Genomic DNA, 25,370 nt, shown 5'->3' with positions numbered 1-25,370 from the left:
AATTCCATATAGGTACAGTGTTGCATGACTGAGTAATTGTTATTCAAAATGTGAGAGCACCGAAAGCTGAAAATTGGTCTGGTTAGGAAGGGGGTTTAAGTGCCCAGTGGTCAAGTGGTTGAGTACCACCAAAAAAAAGTTCTATTTGTGGGAAAAAAATGATACAAATGTGATATGGGTACAGTGTTGCATGACCACACAATTGTCATTCAAAGTGTGACAGCGCTGAAAGCTGAAAATTGGCCTGGGCAAGAAGAGGGTGAAAGCGCCCGGTTTTGGAGAGGTTAAAAAGTGTATAGCTGATTATTCAAGTACTGTCATCCTTTACAGTAGTTACAGCAACTCTTCCCTTCTGACTAAAACGCTGCTGTTTCTCTTTGGCCATATTCTGTAATCACCAACTTTAGATTGGAGCACTGGAGGTTAAAAAAACAAAAACACACAGTGCCAGACACTATCATAACCCTGTCATGTCACACGCGCAAGACTTCACAAATATCGGTTGGCTAGATAAGGTTACTACTGCAAGGTGCTGAAATATACTAAACCACAGGGTTAAAAATAGAGCAGAACACGTTGCTCATATGGATGACAACATGTCCCTTAGTATCCAACTATGATACTGACATAATGTCATAAAATGTAACAAGCAGCAATTCATAGCATGTCTGGAAGGTGCTTACCAACAAAAAGTAACTTTTTTACATTAGCGACAATAACAATAAATAGACATTTTTTATTGCTTCAATGAATACTTCTGAAGACCTATTTCTTCCATGACCAGTATATCCATGTCAGTTTTACTACTTAGTATCAAGCAGGTCAAACCAAGTGTAGAATAAGTATTTTTTTGCCTTTTTTCAATAAAGAGTGTAGTTTTCCCCCAAAAAAACTTAAGTCAGCAGCTTCAAATACTGTAGCTGCTGACTTTTAATAGGAGGACACTTACCTGTCAAGGGATCCAGTGCTGCAGCTTCACATCCAGTTTCCCACTGCACTTTGTGAATATTCCTGCAGTCTTCTGGGACCTGTGATGTGTCCCAGAAAGCTGTGGGGCGGGGGAGGAGCACGATTTGTCTAACTTCAGCTTGGATCTCCACAGTGATCCGATAAAAAGTGGGAGCAGGTACTTGTCAAAATCAGGGTAGAGGAGGATGCAAACAAGCAGAACTTTCTCTTTTGGGTGAAGTTCTGCTTTAAAGCGGAGTTCCACCCAAAAATGGAACTTCCGCTTTAAGTGATGGTGACCCCCTGACATGCCACATTTGGCATGTCATTTTTTTGGAGGGGAGCGGATAGCTTCTTTATAGAGCCATCCAGCTCCCACTTCCTCCTGGGGCTACTTTTTGTAGCTGCTGACTTTTAAATGGGTGGAACTCCACTTTAAGAGCAGTAACCCATAGCAGGCAACTAGAATTCACTTTGCTTATGTCAGACCAGTACAATAAGAATTCTGAGAGCTGCTTTAGGTTACTGCGCCTAGGAACTGGTACTTGAGAATAAGGCTTTTAAAGTGGTTGTAAACCCTTACACACTTTTTGCTACAGGTAAGCCTATATTAAGGCTTACCTGTAGCTACCCTGGATATCCCCTGTATTTGCAGGCGTCATCGGCACAAGCGCACTGAAGCAAACTGAAGCAATGGTACGTACGCACCGTTGCTTCAGTGAGTGTGCCGTTACCGGCGGCTCCCGCACGCATGCGCAGGAGTGACATCATCGCGGCTCCAGCCAATCACAGCGCCGGAGCCCACAATACCCATAAGTAACGACGGGAGCGATGTCGGCCGCCAGAGCAGTGTATAAGGACGGCTGCAGGGGCTTCGATCCCAGGTAATTCATAATGAGCTAGTATGCTATGCATACTAGCTCATTATGCCTTTGTCTTGCAGGTTTTTTTTTTGTCCTAGGATTTACAACCACTTTAAATGTCATAGGCGAAAGTTATTATATGTGAGAAAAACAGAGAAACTTGTGCATCTTATAACATATATGTTGTAAACTAGCTATGCAAGTTAAAAGGAGAAGTATGGGTTTGGGTTTTTTCCCCCTAATCATACTTGCCTAGGTGGATGTTGCATCTGTCCCCCGCCGTCTCTTCACTGAGAACCAAGCCACTTCCCCGAGTGGAAAGCTGCTGACTGTCAATGAGCAGCTCTCCTCTATGCTCCTCCACGCTCACTGGAGAGCTGGACTGTGGAGGGGCGGAGAGCGGCTGTGTCAGCCTCTCAGCGTCTCGCTGAGAGTGCCATCAGTCCAGGCACCTGGAGGATCCAGACTTCCAAAGTCGGGATGAGGCCCTGCCTGGACTGAACTTTGTAACGTAAGCAGAAAGCGGACTTCAGACTGCTCTCTACTGAAAATGGGTCACAGGAGTACAAAACAAAATTGCATTCCTGTGACCCATAGGAGAAGCCCAGCCAAATGAGCCCAGGCTGTACTTCTCCTTTAAAAGGTGTTGTAAAGGTAGAAGTTTTTTTTTATCTTAATGTATTCTTTGCATTAAGATAAAAAGCCTTCTGAGTGCAGCAGCCCCCCCCAGCACCCGCTAATGCTTGCCTGAGTGCCCTCTCTATCCAGCGATGTCCACGAGTCCCTTGGACTCATCTCCCGATTGGCTGAGACACAGCAGCTGCGCCATTGGCTCCCACTGCTGTCAAACTCAGCCAATCAGGAGAGCGAGAGAGAGAGGGTGCAGGGCCAGGTTGCAGCTCTGTGTTTGAGTGGATGGCTCTTGCCCCCACTTGCTGTGGGGGCACGCAACAGGAGGGAGGGGCGAGGAGCTCCAGCCAGGGACCAGAGAAGAAGAGAATCTGGGCTGCTCTGTGCGAAACCACTGCACAGAGCAAGTATAGCATGTTATTTTAATAGAAAAAAAAATGAGACTTTACAATCACATTAAGTTTTAACCAATAATTCATAGGAACAAGGAGGTCCCCACAGAGCCCTGATCTCAACATCATTGAGTCTGTTTGAGATTACACGAAGAGACAGAAGGATTTGAGGCAGCCTACATACACAGAAGATCTGTGGTTAGTTTTCCAAGATGTTTGAAACAACCTACCTGCCGAGTTCCTTCAAACTCAAACTGTGTGCAAGTGTATTTAGAAGAACTGATGCTGTTTTGCAGGCAAAGGGTAGTCACACCAAATTTTGACTTTTTTTGGATTTCTCTTATGTTCCTTTACTTTCAAATTTTGTTAAAAGGAAAGTAAACAAAAAAGTACAAAAGTACAAAAGTACAAAAAAGTACATTGCAGCAAAATTAAAATTTAAAATTATTTTAAAAAATGTGATCATGGCACTTGTATACACCTCTGCAGAGGCGCTTTGCGGTGGTATTTAACCCTTTCTCGGCCGCCAGCGGGGGGGTAAAACCGCCCCCGCTAATGGCCGCATACCGACGGTAAAACGCCGCTAATAATAGCGGCGTTTTACCACAGACGCCGCCCCCGCCCCAGTGTGAAAGGGCTCTAACAGTGTAAGTTTGCTGTCCCCTCAAAATAACTCAACACACAGCCATTAATGTCTAAACCGCTGGTAACAAGAGTGAGTACACCCCCAAGTGAAAATGTCCAAATTGGGCCCAATTAGCCAAATTTCCCTCCCCAGTGTCATGTGACTCTTTAGTGTTACAAGGTCTCAAGTGTGAATGGGGAGCAGGTGTGTTAAATTTGGTGTTATTGCTCTCACTCTCTCATACTGGTCACTGGAAGTTCAACATGGCACCTCATGGCAAAGAACTCTCTGAGGATCTGAAAAAAATAATTGTTGCTCTACTTAAAGATGGCCTAGGCTAAAAGGAGATTGCCAAGACCCGGAAACGGAGCTGCAGACCGGTGGCCAAGACCATACAGCAGTTTAACAGGACAGGTTCCCCTCAGAACAGGCCTTGCCATGGTCAACCAAAGAAGTTGAGTGTACGGGCTCAGCATCATATCCAGAAGTTGTCTTTGGGAAATAGATGTATGAGTGCTGCCAGCATTGCTGCAGAGGTTGAAGGGGTGGGGGGGGTCAGCCTGTCAATGCTCAGACCATATGCCACACACTGCATCAAATTGGTCTGCATGGCTGTCATCCCAGAAGGAAGCCTCTTCTAAAAATGATACACAAGAAAGCCTGCAAACAGTTTGCTGAAGACAAGCAGACTAAGGACATGGATTACTGGAACCATGTCCTGTGGTCTGAGACCAAGATAAAACTTATTTGGTTCAGATGGTGTCAAGCGTGTGTGGCGGCAAGGTGAGGAGTACAAAAACAAGTGTGTCTTGCCTACAGTCAAGCATGGTGGGGAGAGTGTCATGGTCTGGGGCTGTATGAGTGCTGCTGGCACAGGGACTTACAGTTCATTGAGGGAACCATGAATGCCAACATGTACTGAGAAATACTGAAGCAGAGCATGAACACCTCCAAGATGACCACTGACTTGCTAAAGAAGCTGAGTGTAAAGGTGATGGACTGGCCAAGCATGTCTCCAGACCTAAACCCTATTGAGCATCTGTGGGGCATCCTCAAATGGAAGGTGGAGGAGCGCAAGGTCTCTAACACCCACCAGCTCCGTGATACAGTCATGGAGGAGTGGAAGGGGACTCCAGTGGTAACCTGTGAAGCTCTGGTAAACTCCATGCCCATTGGGGTTAAGGCAGTGCTTGAAAATAATGATGGCCACACAAAATATTGACAGTTTGGTCCCAATTTGGACATTTTCACTTAGGGGTGTACTCACTTTTGTAGCCAGCGGTTTAGACATTAATGGCTGTGTGTTGAGTTATTTTGAGGGGACAGCAAGTTTACACTGTTATACAAGCTGTACACTCACTACTTTACATTGTAGCAAAGTGTCATTTCGTCAGTGTTGTCACATGAAAAGAATGTGAGGGGTGTACTCACTTTTGTGAGAAATTATATATATAGAATTATTGCTCTTGCTCTGACGATCGCGGCGATATCTCACATGTGTGATTTGAACACCGTTTACATATGCGGGCGCGACTTCCGTATGCGTTTTCCTCGCTGCGCGAGCTCGCAGGGACAGGGGTGATTTTAAAAAAAATTGTTTTTTCCATTTATTTTTATACTTCTAAATTGTGTTTAAAAAAAAATATATATATTTTTTTTTACTTTTATTGCTGCCACAAGGAACGTAAACATCCCTTGTGACAGTAATAGGTGGTGACAGGTACTCTTTATGGAGGGATCGGGGGTCTAAAAGACCCCCGATCCCTCCTTTGCACTTCAAAGTATTCAGATCGCCAAAAACGGTGATTCTGAATATTGTGTATTTTTTTAAATTCGGCGCCATTGGCAGCCGAGTAAATGGGAAGTGACGTAATGACGTCGCTTCCTCGTTTACAATTAGAAGGCTGGAACGAAGCCATTCATGGCTTCGTTCCAGCCGCCGGAGGCAGCCGATTGGACACCGGGCCTCCCGATCGCACGGGAGGCCCGGTAAGAGCAGCGGGAGGGGGCGTCCCGCTTCTCCGGTATAACAGCCCAGCGGCTTTCAGCCGCATCGGTTGTTATATACGGATAGCCAATCGCCGGCTCGAAACAACGGTACCGGGATGCCTGCAGCTGCGGGCATCATCCTGGTATAACCCCCGGAAGCCGAGTATGCACATCTGCATACGGTCAGCGGGAAGGGGTTAAACCTGGACTTTTAACATTTGCATATTACCATTAGGAAACTATCAGTCTCTTTACTATTACTATTTACTATTAGGCTGGGGGTACTTAAGTCGATTTTGATGGGGGAAATCGATTGGTTTTATTTACTTCCACCCATGGTGGAGGCTTGCTTAAAGTGAGACCAGATGTTCTCCCCTAGGTATTACTGGATCTCCAGAAAGAGTCGATATACTGACACTTCCACAACATAAACATTATTTGTACACAAGAACAAGTCTCTAGCTAGCATATTTAGCATAGTAACAAGTCTCTAGATAGCATAATTTTGCATAGTATATTCCACTCCCCAACCATATGAATCTTTGCAGCAGCCTGCAAGAGTCAAACTGCCCACTCTCTGTAATGAGAAGCAGAGCGTTCCACAGGCTAAGGACTAATGAATAGCCAAAAAGGGTATACAGTGTCTTGAAAAAGTATTCACACCCCTTGAAATTTTCCACATTTTGTCATGTTACAACCAAAAAAACGTAAATGTATTTTATTGGGATTTTCTGTGTTAGACCAACACGAAATGGCACATAATTGTGAAGTGGAAGTAAAATGATAAATGATTTTCAATTTTTTTACAAATAAATATATAAAAAGTGTGGGGATCATTTGTATGCAGCCCCCTAAATCAATACTTTGTAGAACCATCTGTCACTACAATTACAGCTGCAAGTCTTTTTGGGTATGTCTACCAGCTTTAAACATCTATAGTGAATTTTTTGTCCATTCTTCCTTGCAAAATAGCTCAAGCTCTGTCAGGTTGGATGGAGAGCATCTGTAAACTTTGAATGGGCCATTCTAACACATGAATATGCTTTGATCTAAACCATTCCATTGTAGTTCTGGCTGTATGTTTAGGGTCGGTGTCCTGCTGGAAGGTGAACCTCCGCATCAGACTCAAGGCTTTTACAGAATCTAACAGGTTTTCTTCTACGATTGCCCTGTATATGGCTCTATCCATCTTCCCATCAACCCTGACCAGCTTCCCTGTCCCTGCTGAAGAAAAGCTTCCCCACAACATGCTGTCACTACCATGTTTCACGGTGGGGATGGTGTGTTCAGGGTGATGTGTAGTGTTAGTTTTCTGCCACACATAGCGTTTTGCTTTTAGGCCAAGAAGTTCAATTTTGGTCTCATCTGACCAGAGCACCTTCTTCAACATGTTTGCTGTGTCCCCCACATGGCTTCTCACAAACTGCAAACAGGATGTGTTATGGCTTGCTTTCAACAATGGCTTTCTTCTTGCCACTCTTCCATAAAAGGCCAGATTTGTGGAGTGCACGACTAATAGTTGTCCTGTGGACAGATTCTCCCACCTGAGCTGTGGATCTCTGCAGCTCCTCCAGAGTTACCATGGGCCTCTTGGCTGCTCCTCTGATTAACGACTTCAATACCGAGCTATAGTCAAATGACGTCCGCAGATGGGATCTCCCATCCTGGGCGGGCGTCATATGACGTCCTCGGTTCCTCGCCGCTCCTGCGCGCCCCCGGCGATTGGGGATGAGGTGTGTCCCTTGGACACAACCCATCCCAGATCCCTGTAAAGAGCCAATAAAAAACCCTAGTTAGACTTACCGGTAACGGTATTTCTACGAGTCTTTCAGGACAGCACCTGGAGAGAGCGCAGCTCCACCCACTTTCCCAGGAAACACTGCAGTCAGTTTCTTTAAAGACCGGACACTTCCACCATGGCCTCAGTTGATCATAGAGTACCTCCAGCCATGCTGAAATTAGATAAGCAGAACACAGCAATAACACATCTTACAACCTCAAAACTTAGGGAGGGTCATCGGCGCTGTCCTGAAAGACTCGTAGAAATACCGTTACCGGTAAGTCTAACTAGGGTTTTCTCCCTTCGTCTTTCAGGACAGCACCTGGAGATGATAAAAGAGTACTTACTCTAGGGTGGGACCACCGCCTGCAGGACCTTCCTGCCAAACGACTGTTCCGCTGCTGATAGCAAGTCCAACCTGTAGTGGCGGGTGAAGGTGGAGAAACTTGTCCACGTGGCCGCTTTACAGATCCGACCCGGGGAAGCCCCTGCCCTCTCTGCCCAGGACGTTGCTACTGCCCTTGTTGAATGGGCTACTACCCCCTTAGGGGGCTCTGCTCCTGAAGCTTTATAAGCTTCGCTGATGGCCATTCTGAGCCATCTACCTATGGTGCTTTTGGATGCTCTATACCCCTTCCGTGGACCAGAGAAGAGAACAAAGAGCGAATCTGATCTTCTAAAATCTTTCGTTATCTCTATATAATGTAATAAACACCTTCTCACGTCCAGGGAATGGAAAGACCTCTCCTTAGCACTGGACGGGTTAGGACAAAAGGTAGGGAGAATTATCTCTTGTTCCCTATGAAATGCTGATGCCACCTTTGGCAAGAAACCCGGGTCAGTTTTTAGCACTACCCGGTCTGGAAAAATATAACAAAAGGGTTCTCTTATGGAAAGAGCTTGTAACTCGCTTACTCTCCTAGCTGAAGTTACTGCTACTAACAGGACTATTTTTAACGACCATAGCCTGATTGACGCTTCCTCTGGAGGTTCAAAAGGCCCTTTGATTAGACCCCGCAGAACCACAGACAGGTCCCATCTAGGAAAAAAAACTTAAAAGGTATTGGCCTAGCTCTGGCCAATGCCTTGAAAAACCTAATAATAAGCGGCTCCCTTGATAATTGCCTCTCAAGAAAAACCGATAATGCAGCTACCTGCACTTTTAGGGTGCTAGCTGCCAACCCCATCTCCATTCCCTCATGGAGAAACTCTAGCACTGGAGCGATTTCCTGTGGCGAAAGTATCCTAATCGCACACCAGCTATTAAATCGCTTCCACGTTTTGAAGTAGATGGCCCTGGTAACCTCCTTACGACTGTTCAGCAGGGTAGAGACCAGTTTATCTGAAAGGCCCTTATTTTTTAACATCTGCTCCTCAGTAACCAACCTGTCAACCTGAGATGCTGGGTATTTGGGTGATGAAGGGGGCCCTGCGTTAGGAGGTCCTTCCGAAGCGGAAGCTCCCAATAAGGTTCCACCGCCATCCCCTGTATTGTTGCGAACCAAGCCCGTTTGGGCCAGAAAGGAGCCACCAGAATCATAGTCGTGTTCTCTTTCTGTAGCTTTCTTAAGACCAAAGGGGATCATCTGAAAGGGGGGAAAGGCGTAGCACAACTGGAATTTCCATGGCTGCGCTAATGCATCCAATCCCTCTGCCTGATCCTGCCTGTTCAGTGAGAAGAAGGCCTCTACTTTTGCATTCTTTTGGGATGCGAAAAGATCTATTTGGGGCATTCCCCATCTTTCTGTTAGTTGTTGGAAAGTCTCTACATTCAGACTCCATTCTGCTTCCAGTATTCTTTCTCTGCTCAGAAAGTCTGCCATAAGGTTTAAATCTCCCTTCAGATGTATCGCTGTTATGGAGTTTAGCCTGTCTTCTGCCCAGGCTAGAATCTGGAGTGCCAAGGATAGCAGAGCCCTGCTCCTTGTTCCTCCCTGCCTTGATATATAGGCCACCGCTGTGGCATTGTCCGATAGGACCTGAACATGATGGCCCCGGACTGTTCTTTCGAAGGCCCATAGACCCAAGAGAATAGCCCTCAGCTCTCTCCAATTGGAGGACTTTCTGGCTTCCCAGTCTGTCCAACTCCCCTGAGCCATCTGCTCGTCCAGGTGGGCGCCCCAACCCCAGGAACTTGCGTCTGTTGTTAATCTTTTCTGCAAAGGAAAACTCCAGAGCAGACCCCTGTTCAGGTTTGAGTGATTTCTCCACCACCAAAGCTTCCTCTGAACCCGCGCAGGTATCCTTATTAATTTTTCTAGGGACTCTCCATAGGACCAACTCGTTAAAATTGTCTGCTGGAGCTCCCTTCCATGTAGACGTGCCCACTGCACCGCTGGAATAGTCGCAGTGAGTAGCCCTAAGACCGACATAGCTGCTCTTATGGAGATTGGCATATTTGTCTGCGTCTTCTTCACTGCCTCCTGAAGCTTCTCCCTCTTCCCTTCGGGGAGAAAAATTTTCTCCTGGATGGAATCTATCGTGTAGCCCAAGAATAGTATGGTCTGAGATGGAATCAAGTTTGATTTCTCCTCGTTGATTATCCATCCTAGACCTACCAGGTGTCTCATTGTCTTTTCCAGATCTCTCACTAACAGGTCCCTTGTTTTGGCAAAAATTAGTAGATCGTCCAGATAGGGCAGGACTGATACCCCCTCTACTCTGAGTGGGGCCAAGGCCTCCGCCAGGATTTTTGTAAAAATCCTCGGAGAGGATGACAGCCCGAAAGGGAGAGCTCTGAACTGGAGATGAAGGGTAGATTCCCCCAGTTTTATCGCAAACCTTAGGTGTTTCTGAGATGTTGACGCTACTGGTACATGCAAGTATGCATCTCTCAGGTCTATGGAAGCCATAAAACATCCCGGGGTCAGGAGATTCTTCACTGAGAATATTGTGTCCATCCTGAACTTCTTGTACCTGATAGTCTTGTTTAGAATCTTCAGGTTCAGGATGAGCCTGAATTTTCCCGACGGTTTCTTCACAAGAAATATGTGTGAATAGCACCCCTGTTCTAATTCCCCAGGGGGTACGTTCACTATCACCTTTTGTAGCATCAAGTCCTTCAGGATAGCTGTCATTGCTAGTGACTTTTCTGAGTCTCGGGGAGCCTGGGTTATGTAAAAACGCACAGGAGGAGGTTGAGAAAATTCCAGCCTGTAACCCTCCAAGATGGTCTTGAGGATAAACTGGCTGCTTGTTATAGTCTTCCACTGTAAAAAGAAGGTCTGTAACCTTGCTCCCACAGTTGGGTGACCGTCACTGGGTTTTTGGGCTTGTGGTTGGGGGGCGAAAAAGTACTCCTGACTTACCCCTCCCTCTTTGAGACTTCCAAGGCCTTTTGTAGCCTGCCTCTTTGGTATCTGGGGTCTTTCGAAAAGCACGAAAATTTTTGTTGCCTTGCGGAAGTACCTTCTTCTTTATAGGGAAAGCCTTCTTTTTGTCAGCTGTTCTGTCAAGAATAGCTTCCAGCCCAGGGCCAAACACTAGATCACCTTCAAAGGGTAAACCGCATAATTTTGTCTTTGAAGCAGTATCCCCTGTCCATGTCTTGACCCATAACGCCCTGCGAGCTGAGTTTATCAGAGCTGTGGATCTGGCTGACATCCTGATTGACTCCGCTGAGGCATCTGCTATATACCCTACCGCCTTTGATAACACCGGTAGCGTATCTAGCAGATCCTTACGAGGCGTCCCTGCCTCAATGTGGATTTTCAGCTGCTCCAGCCAGTGTTCCAGATTTCTGGCTACCACAGTTGAGGCCATGGCAGGCTTCAAATTTGCTAAAGAAGAATCCCATGCCTTCCTTAATAGGGAGTCTGCCTTTTTGTCCATGGTATCTTTAAGGATACCCATGTCCTCAAAGGCCAGGTCAGTATTCCTAGATACCTGGGAAAAGGCTGCGTCTAGTCTTGGCTTTTTATTCCAAATATGCGAGCTATCCTCATCAAACGGAAACCTTCGCTTGAGGGATTTAGAAAAGAAGGGGGCTCTCTCTGGATCCTTCCACTCCCTCTTAATGGTCTCTGATAGGAATTTATGTACAGGAAAAACCCTGTGTTTTTCCTCCCCGAGGCCTTGGAACATCTTATCGTGTAGGGATAGCTGAGCCTTATCCTCTGTGATGTTAAGGGTAGTATGAATTGTTCTTAGTAGATCATCTACCTCCTCAAGGGATAACTTGTACCTAGAAGAAGGAGAAGAAGCTTCATTTACTTCTTCTGCTTCCTCCTCCGAATTTAGTAAAATGTTACTTTCCTCCTCCTCTGAGTCGCTGCCCCCTCTGGATGCTGAAACAGAGGATTGAGAATGTGGCACCACACTGCTATGCGCCGTTGGACGCCTATCTAGGTAGGACCTGAAGGACTCAAAGGTGTCTGCCAGTTCCTTCCTGAAAGAGCTTAGCAATTCGCTTTGTTGAGCTACAGGACTAGCAGGAGCTGTCTCCTCCTTAACTATGTCCGTAATGCAAGATTTGCATAATACTTTGGGCCAGGAATCCCTCAGTAACCCCTTACAAGAGGGACACTTCCTTTTAACAATAGGGGAGACATGCTTGGTCTTTTCATTAGCCTTCTGCAATATCCCAAGGGAAAAAAGACAATAGCTGAACCATATTTCACAAACAACAGCTTACATGCTGTATAAGGAACACAGAAAAAAACACCACCAAGGAAGTTAACCCTTTAACACCTATGATCTGTTCCACAGCCGGTGAATCACCCCACAGATCCACCTTAAAACATAATTAATCACTTATCCCTCCTTTAGTACTCAGGACCAAGTGATCTGCAGGCTCCCCACTTTTTTTTTTTTTTTTTTTTTTTTTAGGGAAGGGATAATATATAAACATTATAAATGCCCATAGAGTAAAGACAGAGACCAGTATCCCTGCTTACCTGAGCCTGGCTGATTGTTGTGGCTCCTGCTCCTGCCACCGCCGTCTGATCGTCCTCCATTATTGACAGGACACACAGCGGCGTTTGTGCTCTTTTATTTGATTTTCCCGGGCCGCTCCCCGCTGTGAGGGCCGGAAATGAAATCAGCCGTGGAGACCGCCCCCCCCTCCTGCGTTCCAGCGGCCGGAACCGGAAGCCGCGTCGCGCCGCTCGAGGCCCCGCCCCCGGTCGGAAATGACGCGCTTGCCATCCGAACCCGGAAGGCGTGCGGCCCGTGGAATAGACGCCGCTCTACTCCACAGCCCTGCCACCGGTCTGTAGGAGCGGGACCCTCGCAGCCTGGCTCTCGCCGAGCATGAAGAGGAGGAGGCACCGGAGAATCCCCCACACGTCAGGGAGGATGCTGGGCTGTCTTAGGAAAAGAAGAAAAACGATCCGGTATGCCCAAACTTTCACCACCTGGAGAAAGCGCAGCACACCCCTGGTTCCCTGCAGCGCTTCCACCATGGCGGAGGAAACACTACAACTGAGGCCATGGTGGAAGTGTCCGGTCTTTAAAGAAACTGACTGCAGTGTTTCCTGGGAAAGTGGGTGGAGCTGCGCTCTCTCCAGGTGCTGTCCTGAAAGACGAAGGGAGAAAAATGGCTCTTTTTCACATGACCAGCTGTGTCCAATCACAGCCGGTCACATGTACTGCCCAAGTGCACATTGCTTGTGCACGCCCCTAGGGCGAGCACAGAGTGGCGATCGGGGACGAGGCTTGTCACCCTGACACAGCCCAACCCTGATCGCAGTAAAGAGCCAATGAAATTGGCTCTTTACCACGTGACCGGCTGTGTCCAATCACAGCCGGTCACAGAATGTCAACAAACCGCGGTAACGAGATGTTACCGGGTTCTCCTCCTCACTCACCGATCGTGTGTGAGAAGGAGATAGTGGTAGCAGCTCATTACCGCTCACAGTGTACACCAACCACACTGATTGCGCCCCCCCTAATAAAGAGGATCGGTCACCAGGCAACAAGGTACCTGTCACAGTTCATCTGAGTACCCGAGTACCCGTTACAGTTCATCTGAGTACCCGAGTACCCGTCACAGTTCATCCGACTACCCGAGTACCCGTCACAGTTCATCCGACTACCCGAGTACCTGACACAGTACATCTGAGTACCTGTCACAGACCATCTGAGTACCCGTCACAGTACATCCGAGTACCTGCCACAGCCCATCTGAGTACCCGAGTACCTGTCACAGCCCATCTGAGTACCCGAGTACCTGTCACAGTACATCTGAGTACCCGAGTACCTGACACAGTACATCTGAGTACCCGAGTACCTGACACAGTACATCTGAGTACCCGAGTACCTGACACAGTACATCTGAGTACCCGAGTACCTGACACAGTACATCTGAGTACCCGAGTACCTGACACAGTACATCTGAGTACCCGAGTACCTGACACAGTACATCTGAGTACCCGAGTACCTGACACAGTACATCTGAGTACCCGAGTACCTGACACAGTACATCTGAGTACCCGAGTACCTGACACAGTACATCTGAGTACCCGAGTACCTGACACAGTACATCTGAGTACCCGAGTACCTGACACAGTACATCTGAGTACCCGAGTACCTGACACAGTACATCTGAGTACCCGAGTACCTGACACAGTTCATCTGAGTACCCGAGTACCTGACACAGTTCATCTGAGTACCCGAGTACCTGACACAGTTCATCTGAGTACCCGAGTACCTGTCACAGTACATCTGAGTACCCGAGTACCTGACACAGTACATCTGAGTACCCGAGTACCTGACACAGTACATCTGAGTACCCGAGTACCTGTCACAGTTCATCTGAGTACCCGAGTACCTGACACAGTACATCTGAGTACCCGAGTACCTGTCACAGTACATCCGAGTAACCGAGTACCTGTCACAGTACATCCGAGTAACCGAGTACCTGTCACAGTACATCCGAGTAACCAAGTACCTGTCACAGTACATCCGAGTAACTGAGTACCTGTCACCGCCCATCTGAGTACCCGAGTACCGGCCATCAGAGTACCTGAGTACCTGTCACCAGCCCATCAGAGTAACCGAGTACCTATCTTCAGCCCATGCCTCATAGAATATACGTTGGGGTGTTTGCTTTCCAAAATGGGGTCATTTTGTGGGCAATTCCACTGTCCTGGTGCTCAGGGACCTTCAAAAGTGTGATAGGTAGGAATGAAATGAGATGTGTAATTTATGCTCCTAGAACGCCTGAGGGTACTACTTCAATGGTGGATCTCTGTATGCGGCCAGGCTGTGTAAAAGTCTCACACATGTGATATCACCATACTCGGGAAGAGTAGCAGAATGTGTTTTGGGGTGTAATTTTCGCTATATATATGCTATTTGTTAGAAATATCTTATACATTGACAACTTTGTGTAAAAAAAAAAAAAAAATAATAATAATTTTCTTTCCACGTTTTCTGAAGACTTGTGTAAAAAAATTAACCGTTCAAAAGACTCATAATGCCTCATAGAATATACGATGGGGTGTTTGTTTTCCAAAATGTGGTCATTTTGTGGGTAATTCCACTGCCCTGGTGCTCCAGGGCCTTCAAAAGTGTAATAGGTGGTTAGGAAATTAGATGTGTAATTTATGCTCCTAGAACTCCTGATGGTGCTCCCTGCATGTTGGACCTCTCTGTGTGGCCAGGCTGTGTAAAGGTCACACACATGTGGTATCGCCATACTCGGGAGGAGTAGCAGAATGTATTTTGGGGTGTAATAGGAAGTATGCATATGCTGCGTGTGAGTAATAACTTGTTATGACAATTTTGTGGAAAAAAAAAAAAAAAAAAATCTTACATTTTCCCAAGAATTGTGGGAAAAAATTACAACTTCAAAAAACTCACCATGCCTCTTACTAAATACCTTTGACTGTCTCCTTTTAAAAATGGGTAATTTGGGGGTTAATTGTACTTTCCTGACATTTCAGGGCCTCACGAAATGAGATAGGCTGTCAGTGCATCAGGTGTGACTCTATAACTTTCACAGAAACCAAATAATATCCACTAATTTGAGTTATTTTTACCAAAGAGATGTAGCAGTATACATTTTGGCCTAAATTTATGAAGAAAAATTACTTATTTTCAAAATGTTATCATAGAAACTAAGAAAAAAAGTTCTTTTTTATTTGGTTTTGTGGGTGGTAAAGAGACCCTCTCACTCTGCCTATTCTGGGCAAAGTGACATAATCTCTTCAAAATAACTTAACGTTTCTGTGTGGTATAACTTTCTTTGGAGGGGTCTACTAAGGAAAGCAGGAAAAGAAAACTTTTAAATAAGTAGATAAAAAAAAAAAAAAAAAAAAAAGAGAAGGAGAAGTAAGGCCATTACCATTTTGGCCCTACTTCTCCTGTGGATCACAAGAGTGCAGTTAGCCCTGTAAACCATTTTCAGCCAGTGGGTTAAAGTCCGCTGTCGGCTGACATCACTCAGCCAGTCCAGGTGCTGGATCAATCCCGACTTTACAATCAGGATCCACCCAGCCGCCTGGACTGACAGCCTCTCAGCGAGCCGCTGGGAGATAAAGCCAGCCGCTCTGATACTGTACATCTCCTTTAATGTTTTGCTGCCTTACACAGACTGCTGATACAATTGACCCAGGAAAGAAAACAAGTAAAAGGAAACTGAATAGATAGCACAATCTATCATCAACACTGCAGTAAAAAGTAGTTCCGTACACTATAAAAATGAAAGAAAACTAAAATAGTTAAGGGAAAAGAAACCATTGCAGGGAAGCCTCCTACTATAAAAGGAATTCAATGATGTGGCTGAAGAACGTTAAATGAAAGAATTTTACTATGGATGTAGTGTATCACAGATTGCACAAAAAAAGCACTGGCACAACTTTAGCACTTAGTTTTATATTTATAGAAGCATAAGTAAATGATCCAATGCTGTAACTAGGGTCAAGAACCAAATATCTTGATATTTGCTTTACAATGACATGGGGGCATCCGTTTCTCAGACGATGCTTACCCTGTGGTGATCTGACATAGCTGCACGCTCTATAAATAACTATTAACTGCCTGATCTGTGAGTAAAATCTAGTGGAATGCATTTTTAAAGACTAGTTTGGGGAAAGAAAGTTTCAGTTCAGTTGAGGTTAGCATTGTGCAGAACTTAAGAGGTTTAAAACACGGGTTATTTTATATGCACATTACATTCTAACAGATCATTGCTTTCTTACAAATGCACATGGCCTTTTGAATGAGTTAATAGAAAGCCTAGTTATATACAAATTCATGTATTAATGTGTCTTCCCTTTACTTCAGAATAGATTTCTGATGGGCTCTTGTAATGTTTTCTTTAGATCAGTATTACAAATTATCACTTCGAATGACTAGAAATATATACATTTAGTTACCCACTACATTATTCACAGAAGATTGTGAAATACTGGTACAATAATCAAATGGATAAAAGGACGTTTGACTTTCCTATACAGTTTTGATAATACACAGTAAGCCTATTAGTGAATACAAGTCTCTGATTTGTTAGGAGTATTGTGAACACTGTACAGTACAGAAACATATAGAATGTCTATGTACACTAAGCACAATTAACAGTAATGGTTCTTGATTACTTCATGTGAGGCTGCGATTGGTCAAGATCATTGTGACCACTAAAGTGCACAGACACATATGGAATATATATTACAGTATCCACAAGGCAGATAAAGTACAGTAATGTTTCCCGGTCACTTCACTAGAATATAGGGCTGTGATCATTCAGGACCACTATACTACATAGACACTTATGTCCCGTACATACTTTATATATTCCATAAGTATTTAGTTACAAAAATGCTAGCTGGAGACTATTTTATGCTCTTCTGGGTGTATTCCAGTCAAATGTATACTAGTTTATGCAATATTTTCAGCTGATATTTGTAAAGGGCCATGTTGGTTTCATTAGGTCATGCCTTATCTGTTTTATGCTGCATACTATAGTGAAATAAGTTAATACTCACTTTTGCAAAGTCAAACTCAATGATCCAGTGCATGCCTTGATCTTGTTTTGTGCCTCTAAATGAGTCATTCCATCCGTGCTTATGCCATCAATGGTAAGAACTACATGACCAATTCCGATATTTGCTTTAGCAGCCTTCCCTCCATCATTGAGCTAATTAGAAGAAAAAAAAATAAAGTAAAAGGGTCATCAGGACAACAAAGTAAAAATTAAAGTGTTTGTTACCATAAAAAAAAAAGAAAAAAAGAAACCTGTTCCCTTAAAGCATGTTATTGTCAGAAACCATGAATCAGACTGAGACAGAAGTACAGTTAAATCACTATTGTAGTCAAAACATAGCCAGAGTTCAGGAACCGGAATGGATAGCCAGACAGGCCAAAACGTCAGGGAGCCAGAAATGAGTGTAGCAGAACAGCAAGCAGGATCAGGAGCCAGAAGGAATGCCAGCCAGGCAAGTCTTTAACAGGAACACAGGAGAGCGTTTCTAGAGATGTGACCAAGGCAAATGCAGAGATCGTCTGGGCTGGACGGCTTAAATAGGCAGGACTGATGAGCAGGATATCAACAGGTGAGTCACTGTGGAGAGATAGGAGCTGGCAATTAGCCGACAGCTGAGCGGCCAGCTTATAGAGGGAAGGGCTGAGCCCAGCCCTGACAGTTATACAGGCTGTGTAATTTGGCCCCCTGTATCACCTGAAATACCTGGCTGATCCTGCCTGGTTCTGCCCTCCTCCTGTAAACTGACCATGGCTTATCGTGGCTGCTGAGCCTCGACACCATGGCCAGTTCATGTGCCGCCATCATCCACTGTGTCTCCTGTCCTCTCCCCCTCCCCCTCCCTCCCTGCCAGCTCCATGTCCGTGCCTGCCCTCTCCCCTCCTGCTGGTAACATTACAGATAATTGTTCACACCATTCTCTGTTTAATGTCATCTGCCCCCCGTGTCTTCTTCTTTTAAATAATGCAGCTATATACCTGGATTTCAGAGCGCTGCTCTGTGCTCACAAGACCGGCCAGCTCTCTCCTCCTTCCCTGCCGACTGCATCAGGAGGGGAATCTCGGCCCCTCCTGCCGCAGCTGTCAGGCCGAGAGAGTTGAGACAGTCGGTCACATGAGTGCCGAGTGGCGCTCTGAAATCAGGTATATAGCTGCATTATTTTTATAAAACACAGGCACAGGGGTAGATTACATTATTAAACAGAGGGTAAAAATAAAACTAAAAAATTCTATACACAGTACATACTGTACTGTAAGATTCGCTTAAAGCGATTCTTCACCCTCTAAAACTTTATCCCTCCACTTCACCCCTCCTCATATCCTCTACATGAATTGTAAGCTCTTTTTTTCCCTTCTGTATTTATTTTTTTGGAGAAATTGTCAAGATCCCCCCCCGCATGTCATTCTCCTAGGTGAATGACATGCACTGTGCTCACTTTGCTTCCTGGGATATGCACATCACATAATCCAGGGGGCATAGCCTTTCATTCAGGAAAGGGGATGGGGGTGGGCTTATCATTGCATCATCGGGAGCTGCACTGGCTGAACCCGGAACAGCTGGAAGCCCATCAATGACATCACAGCAAAACATGGTGGTGCTGGACCAAGTGCTGCCAGAAAAGAAGAACATCACAGCTGGACAGTGCTGGATCTGTTGGGTGGATGAGTATCTGAAATGTGCAGAACACGCCACTAGGTAAGCGGGGGTTTAAAAAAAAAAATTGGGTGGGTTAAGCTGGTTTAAGGACTTGCAAAAGGCACCATTTTCACAATCAATATGGAAAATATTGATAATCTGGAAAATGGTATCATCCTTGTTGGGCTGGTTCTAGGTGTCCATCATTAGAAGATCTACATGCGTGGCAAGTAAATTATGAAAGAACTTATGATATGGTTTTATAGAATAGGAGCAAATTAGTACACATTCCTTGATTGCAAAATTTGAAACTGTGGCCTTAAAATTACTTTGTAAGATCTAGTAGAAATTATAGTAAACTCAGAGCTGGCCACAATATTCCACATTCCAAGATAAAAAGGTGTACAGAAATCCAAAGGAATGCTCACATAAAATGCAAAATTCGTACACTGGAACACAATTGTAAAGCTGACCGAACCCAACCACATACTAGTTGTGCAATGCCCTTCAGATTTACCAACAATTATGTTGTGTGAGAGTCTACCTGACTATGATGGTGTATAAAATTCATTTCTTGTTTAGTTATAACCCTGCACTACATATTTGTAAATCTAAAAGCAGGGTGGCACAGAGATTAAACCCAGATTGTTATGTACGTAGCCATCTTAACTATGAATATACCTTGTAATCTTTCAAATAATTTTTTGACAATTTGATTATCGATATTTAACCTTTCCTACAATTTATATCAAAAGTTAGTGATTTTAAATGTTTTTTTTTTTCTCTTAAAAACAACGGTATACTTACCTGCTCTGTGCAATAGTTTTGCACAGAGCAGCCTCAATCCTCTTCTGTGCTCCTCGCTGGTGCTCCTGACTCTCTCTCTCCCCTTGCTATGAGGGCACTCGTGTGGGCTTGCTCTTGAGCCTTACTGTCAACGTCTAATACAGACATCGGGACTAAGCCCAGGCCCCACCCAACTGTCGTCACTGGCTGTTATTGACAGCAGTAGGAGCAAGTGGCGCCCGCTGCTGTCTGAGCCAATGAGGGAAAGAGCAGACAGAGCTTCTTCGCTCTTGCACATCACTTGATCAAAATTGGGCTCAAGTAAGTTTTTCTACCTGAATGCAAAGTGCCAGTGACAAAGCAACAGGTGAAAACGGGTAAGTATTTTCACTGCAACTTTAATCAATCCAGTCACTGACAAGTTGCTGGATAGGATCATAAGTGACATATCAGCCTCTTAATAACAAGAAAAAAGAAAATGTTTTGATACGAGTTCTGTATCACCATTATTTTATCTGGAAGCAGGTTATATGGAATAAGTAGCATATAAAAGCATTCAACAAAAAATGCTAACAGAACATGCATGCAATTTCAAAGACTTGAGCTGTAAATGATATTGGAAATCGTTTCCAGCTGTTTTGTGAAACAAGATGAATGGGGGTATAAACAATGTGATGTCTTTATGTAAAAAAGCACACCTAGCAAAGGATCAACCAGGCTGAAGTAATAAATAGAAAAACAGAAAACCTAAAATAAAGTCTGAGGCAGACCTTATAAATGTTATTGTAAAATTTTCTCATTAAAAACCATTTCACTTTTTGCTCAAGGTAATAACAAAAATAAAGGACTCAGTTCACAAGGATTATCACATAAGGAGAGATAACCGAAAATAACACTGGCTTTTGCAAACACTAATTGTTTTCTTATTTGCTTGTTTTGTCTGGTAAATAGACCATTGGAAGTTTGTTGTTATCTCTGTTTGATATGTGCCAAAAAGAAAAAGCCCGTTAATTGTGTAAGAAACGTACAGCTATCTTGTAACCTCTTCACACTGTGTGTTATATCAGAGTCTTCCTAGTTCTCATAATGGACTTCAGAATAATTAGTCATAATGTTATAAATAGCTGAGTGTGGGAGTGGTTGAGTAGTTTAGCAAAACACACTGGGCAGTGCTGACACTCTCAGTCCACAGAAATACTACGCGTTGTCCAACAGAGCTTAGGAGCTAATCAGTGCATTCTGGCAGATCAACAGTTATGGTCAGGCAGGGTCTTGGAAAGATGTAAGGCACAGGAAATTGTGCCTGTATTGCAAGGATGTGCTGCATTGGGGTTTTTTTTGCCTTGACATAGGATTTAACGTAAAACAATCTTAAAGGATGTTTATGTATTACAATGACTAATAATAATATTGTACTTGGCAATACGTGCCCAGCTGACTGATGTGTTTGTGAATTTCAATACAGAATTGTCTATGGAATCTAACTTAAATCTAAACTCTAAAGCAAACCGCTAAATACACATTTGTGAAATGTCTCATCTTTCTAAGACACAACCAGGAGAAGGTCACCATTTTATTTTTTAATTAGGTGACACTACTATGTTTCTGTACACTAACTGATGGAGCAGCAGCACACTGATAAGTCTGCTCATACTGCACCCAAGGTCAGTATAGGACCTAACTGGCTACTTGTGCTGCCACTCCCTGCAGTGTGAATGCGACTGTACAGGGGAAGACAGGGGGTTGCCATCAAGGAACATTCAGGTGCTTTTGCACATTTGAAGTGGTTGTAAAAGCTGAAGAAGGTTTTAGGTTTTTTACTTTAATGCATTCTATGCATGAAGGTAAAAAAACCTATGTGCTGCTTCCACCACAGCCACCCCTAATACTCACCGGAGCCCATCTTGATACTGCAATGTGCATGGGAGCCTCGGCTGTCCCAGGTCTTTCTCCCCTTATTAACAGTAAGTGAGCCAATGAGGAGAGAGCAGGGGCGAGGCCGAGTCAGGGATCTGTGTGTCTTAGGGACGCATAGAGCTGGGCTTGAGAGCGAGCCTACATGTGTACCCCATAGCAAGCGGCTTGGAGCACCGGCGGGGGAACTGAGAAGAGGAAGAACGGGGCTGCTCTGTGTAAAACCATTGCACAAAACAGGTAACTGTCATTTTTTTTTTAAAAATACAAACACATAACACAAACCTTTAATATCATTGTAATGTTTTATAAAGGAATACACAAAGTACATTATAATAGGGGTTTATATCTGCCTACAGTTCTGCTTTAGGCCCCTTTCACACAGGCACTATCAGTTTAGCCAAGTTAAAAATGTATCAGTTCTTATCCATTGCTTCATCAGTCTTCTGTTCCGTTAATCTCAGTTTTCAGTTCCGTTAATGTACACGTTTACATCCAATTTTGTATCCGTTTTCAGCATATTCTGTGCCTTTAAGGAAATTACCCAGAAAGCATTGCTCCTCCCATCCTACATTGCCATGCATGAACAATTTGCCGACTACCTACAATTTAAACAATTTGCCGACTACTTTTCATCTCAGTCAGAAGTTCTATGGCAGTACACACACACACACACACACACACACACACACACACACACACACACACACACACACACACACTTTAATTATTTTGGTTATTTCATTGTGTTTTGACAGCAAAAAAAAAAAAAAGACACAAAAGCACATATGTTCAAAGCAGTTTTATTATTCTGCATAACCCTTTTAAAATAAAGGTTTTTTCACTTTGTTTTTTTATTTGTCATAGTATGAACTAGAGGTTGACCGATATATCGGCCGATATTTGACGTTTTTTTCTTAATCGGCATCGGCCGATTGTACTGATAAAAAATGCCGATATAACTCAGCGTGACTTGCAAATGACTTCTGAAGTCAATACAAGTTGCCTGTAGTCTTCTGTGAAGCACTTCTCTCCTCTCTGGGCAGCCTGCCAAATCTGATAAAAAACTTGAATTGATACAATGTTTACACTTCTGAATGAGCTGAACTCTGTGTGTAGAAGCTCTCAGTTTAACCATTTAAAGACTAAATCTTTTCTGACACTTGTTGCTTACAAGTAAAAATCCTGTATTTTCTGCTAGAAAATCACTTAGAACCCCCAAACATTATATATTTTTTTGTAGCAGAGACCCTAGGGAATAAAATAGTGGTTTTTGCAATATTTTATGTCACATGGTATTTGTACAGCGGTCTTTCAAACGCAATTTAAAAAAAAAATACACTAATAAATTTAAAAAAAAAAAAACTAAGCAGTAAAGTTAGCCCATTTTTTTTCGTCCAAAAGTTTTGATTACCTGTTTTTGTGTATTTATTTTTAAGATATAGTTTTTTTTTTATATATTTTTTTTTTTTTTATCTAAATTCTACATACAAGTGAACGGATTGGAGGTTTGTTTTGTTTAATAAATGTTTAAATGTAAAAAATTTTCTGTATCACTTTAGGTTGCTTTCACACTGCAGCGGGCATGCGTTGACGGTAAAACGCTGCTAGTTTTAGTGGCGCTTTACCGTCATTTTAGCGGCACTATTCGGCTGCTAGCGGGGAGCTTATAACCCAGCTAGCAGCCGAGGAAGGGGTTAAATGCACCCCTGAAGCGCCGCTGCCGAAACGCTTTGCAGGCGCTTTGGCAGCGGTGCGCATTCATTTCAATGGGCAGGAGTGGTGGAGCAGCGGTATACACCGCTCCAAAGATGCTGCTTGCAGGACTTTTTTTTAACATCCTGCCAGCACATCGCCTCAGTGTGAAAGCACTCGGGCTTTCACACTGAGACTGCAGGGGAGCACTTTACAGGTGCTATTTTTAGCCCAAAAGCGCCTGAAAGACACCCCAGTATGAAAGGGGTCTAACTGTTGAATTTTATGAGATGAAGGAAAAAAAAAAAAAAAAATCGGCCTAATATATCGGCCCAAAAAAATCGGCATCACATATCGGCCATCGAGATTTCTAAATATCGGCATCGGCCAGAGAAAAACCCATATCGGTCGACCTCTAGTATGAACTTTGAATTATTTCTTCAGAACGGATCTTAACTGATTGGACGTTGACAGACATTGTCAGTTAATATTCGTTTTGAAGGATCTGGATTTAGCCTTGTAAAAAAAAAAAAAAAAAATAATATACGGATAAAAATGGAAGCAGAGGTTAATGGATGGTCATCCGTTTGCCCATAGGAATGCATTGTCGTCCATTGACGGATGGAAGAACGGATAGACGCTCTGTGCACTTTGACATAGCATGAAATATGTCTAGTAATAAACCCCAGAGTCTTGAATAGATTAAGCAACATATTTAAGGGCACAAACATGGGCAATTATGTTTACTTACACAGTAACAGTATCTGTTCAAAGCAGGTTTCACTTTGCATGCTAACATTACAGACTGTAAATATCACTATCACAGGCCCCACTCTAGGCTCCGCTGGGAAGAGTCTGTACAGGACAGGATATTTTAAAACTTCCCTATTACAGTGCAATGACATACTGCTTAAAGGCATTGACAAAATGACTCTTACAGTATAAGTCAAATGTCAAATGGATACCTTGCTTAACCAAACAAGTATGGATCAGGAAATTTAATACATTAGGGAATTCACTTCTAAATGTGATCTCCAAAGCATCTCAATACAATATCATTTTCAGGAACACATTTTGACTGTGTTTTCTATAACATTCACAATTTGTTTGTGGCAACTGCTAATAGGGTCTAAACGTTATCAATGATCACATATTTACACTTGGTGGCTACTAGTACAAAACTGTTTGGAACAAGACAGTGCAAACAACTGAAAAGTGATAATATTCTACCACCTATTATCATATTTGTGCTTTACAAGGAGGCCACAGATACAGAATAGCGGTGGGCCATGTAGGCAACATCTGACAGCTGTCCATCACCTTAGCAGATTGCTCTGTAAACAAGGAAGCTTCTGGCACTGCTAATTACAGGGGGACAATGATGCCCATAAAAGGGCATAATGAGGGGAAAAGTAGTGATTGGGAGCTTCTGGAGGATATTACAAGGAGGAAGAAGAACAAATATTTTTGAAAAATAGAGGGCCAATAAGTAAATGCTGTTACGGAATATTTTTGAAGAAGGATATGGCATTTTAATAATTATTACATTTCTATCACACTGGGAAGGTTTGTCTTGGTGTTATTTAAAGAAGTTCTAAAAAAGGCAGAAGTTTTTTGTTACTTTCATGCATTTAATGCATAAAAGGTAAAAAACCTTCTGAATGCAGCTCCCCCCAACCCCTCTTATACTTACCTGAATCCCATCTTGATCCAGCAATGTGCATGATAGCAGTGGCTCTTCCGGGTCTCTCTCTCTCTCCTTATTGGCTCACACAGCTGCTCTCTGTGTAAATGGACAATGTCCACTGATGGGAACGTGCCTGCTTGAGTGCCCCCAAAGTAATAGGCTAGCTATTGGGGGCACTCGGCGGGGGGTTGGGAGCGGAGGACCCAGAAAGAAGAGGATCAGGGCTGCTCGTAGCAGGTAAGTGCAATACTGTAGCTTTTTAGGCTTTTTTTTTAATACCTTTACAAATCACTTTAAAAAGTATGTTAAAACATGTGTACAGAAAGTGTAATGTCATGGTGTATCTAAATATTTACATAATAAATATCTACACAATAAAAGGATGGGAACATCCTCAACAAAGTTTGCTATAGAGGACGAGTCTAGGCCCTGGAAAGTTGACTTCAGGTGATCTCCCGCCAACCGATGGAAATCATGACAATACCACACGCTGGACCCATTTCA

General features: G+C 43.8%; 1 protein-coding gene across 4 annotated transcripts in view; it reads right to left on the bottom strand.

The window, feature by feature from the left end:
* PDLIM5 (PDZ and LIM domain 5) overlaps positions 1-25,370 on the bottom strand; it is a 258,152-nt gene that overhangs the window by 159,255 nt on the left and 73,527 nt on the right. For all 4 annotated transcript variants that reach the window (XM_073601103.1, XM_073601099.1, XM_073601093.1 and 1 more), the window contains exon 3: positions 17,154-17,305. In XM_073601103.1, the coding sequence (XP_073457204.1) occupies positions 17,154-17,305 (152 nt within the window). The remainder of the gene's footprint in view (positions 1-17,153; positions 17,306-25,370) is intronic.

The sequence above is a fragment of the Aquarana catesbeiana genome, linkage group LG01 (assembly GCF_042186555.1).
Source record: "Aquarana catesbeiana isolate 2022-GZ linkage group LG01, ASM4218655v1, whole genome shotgun sequence".
Lineage (NCBI taxonomy): Eukaryota > Metazoa > Chordata > Amphibia > Anura > Ranidae > Aquarana > Aquarana catesbeiana.
The sequence above is the reverse complement of the archived record's forward strand: the minus strand, read 5'-3'. Positions and strand labels throughout refer to the sequence as shown.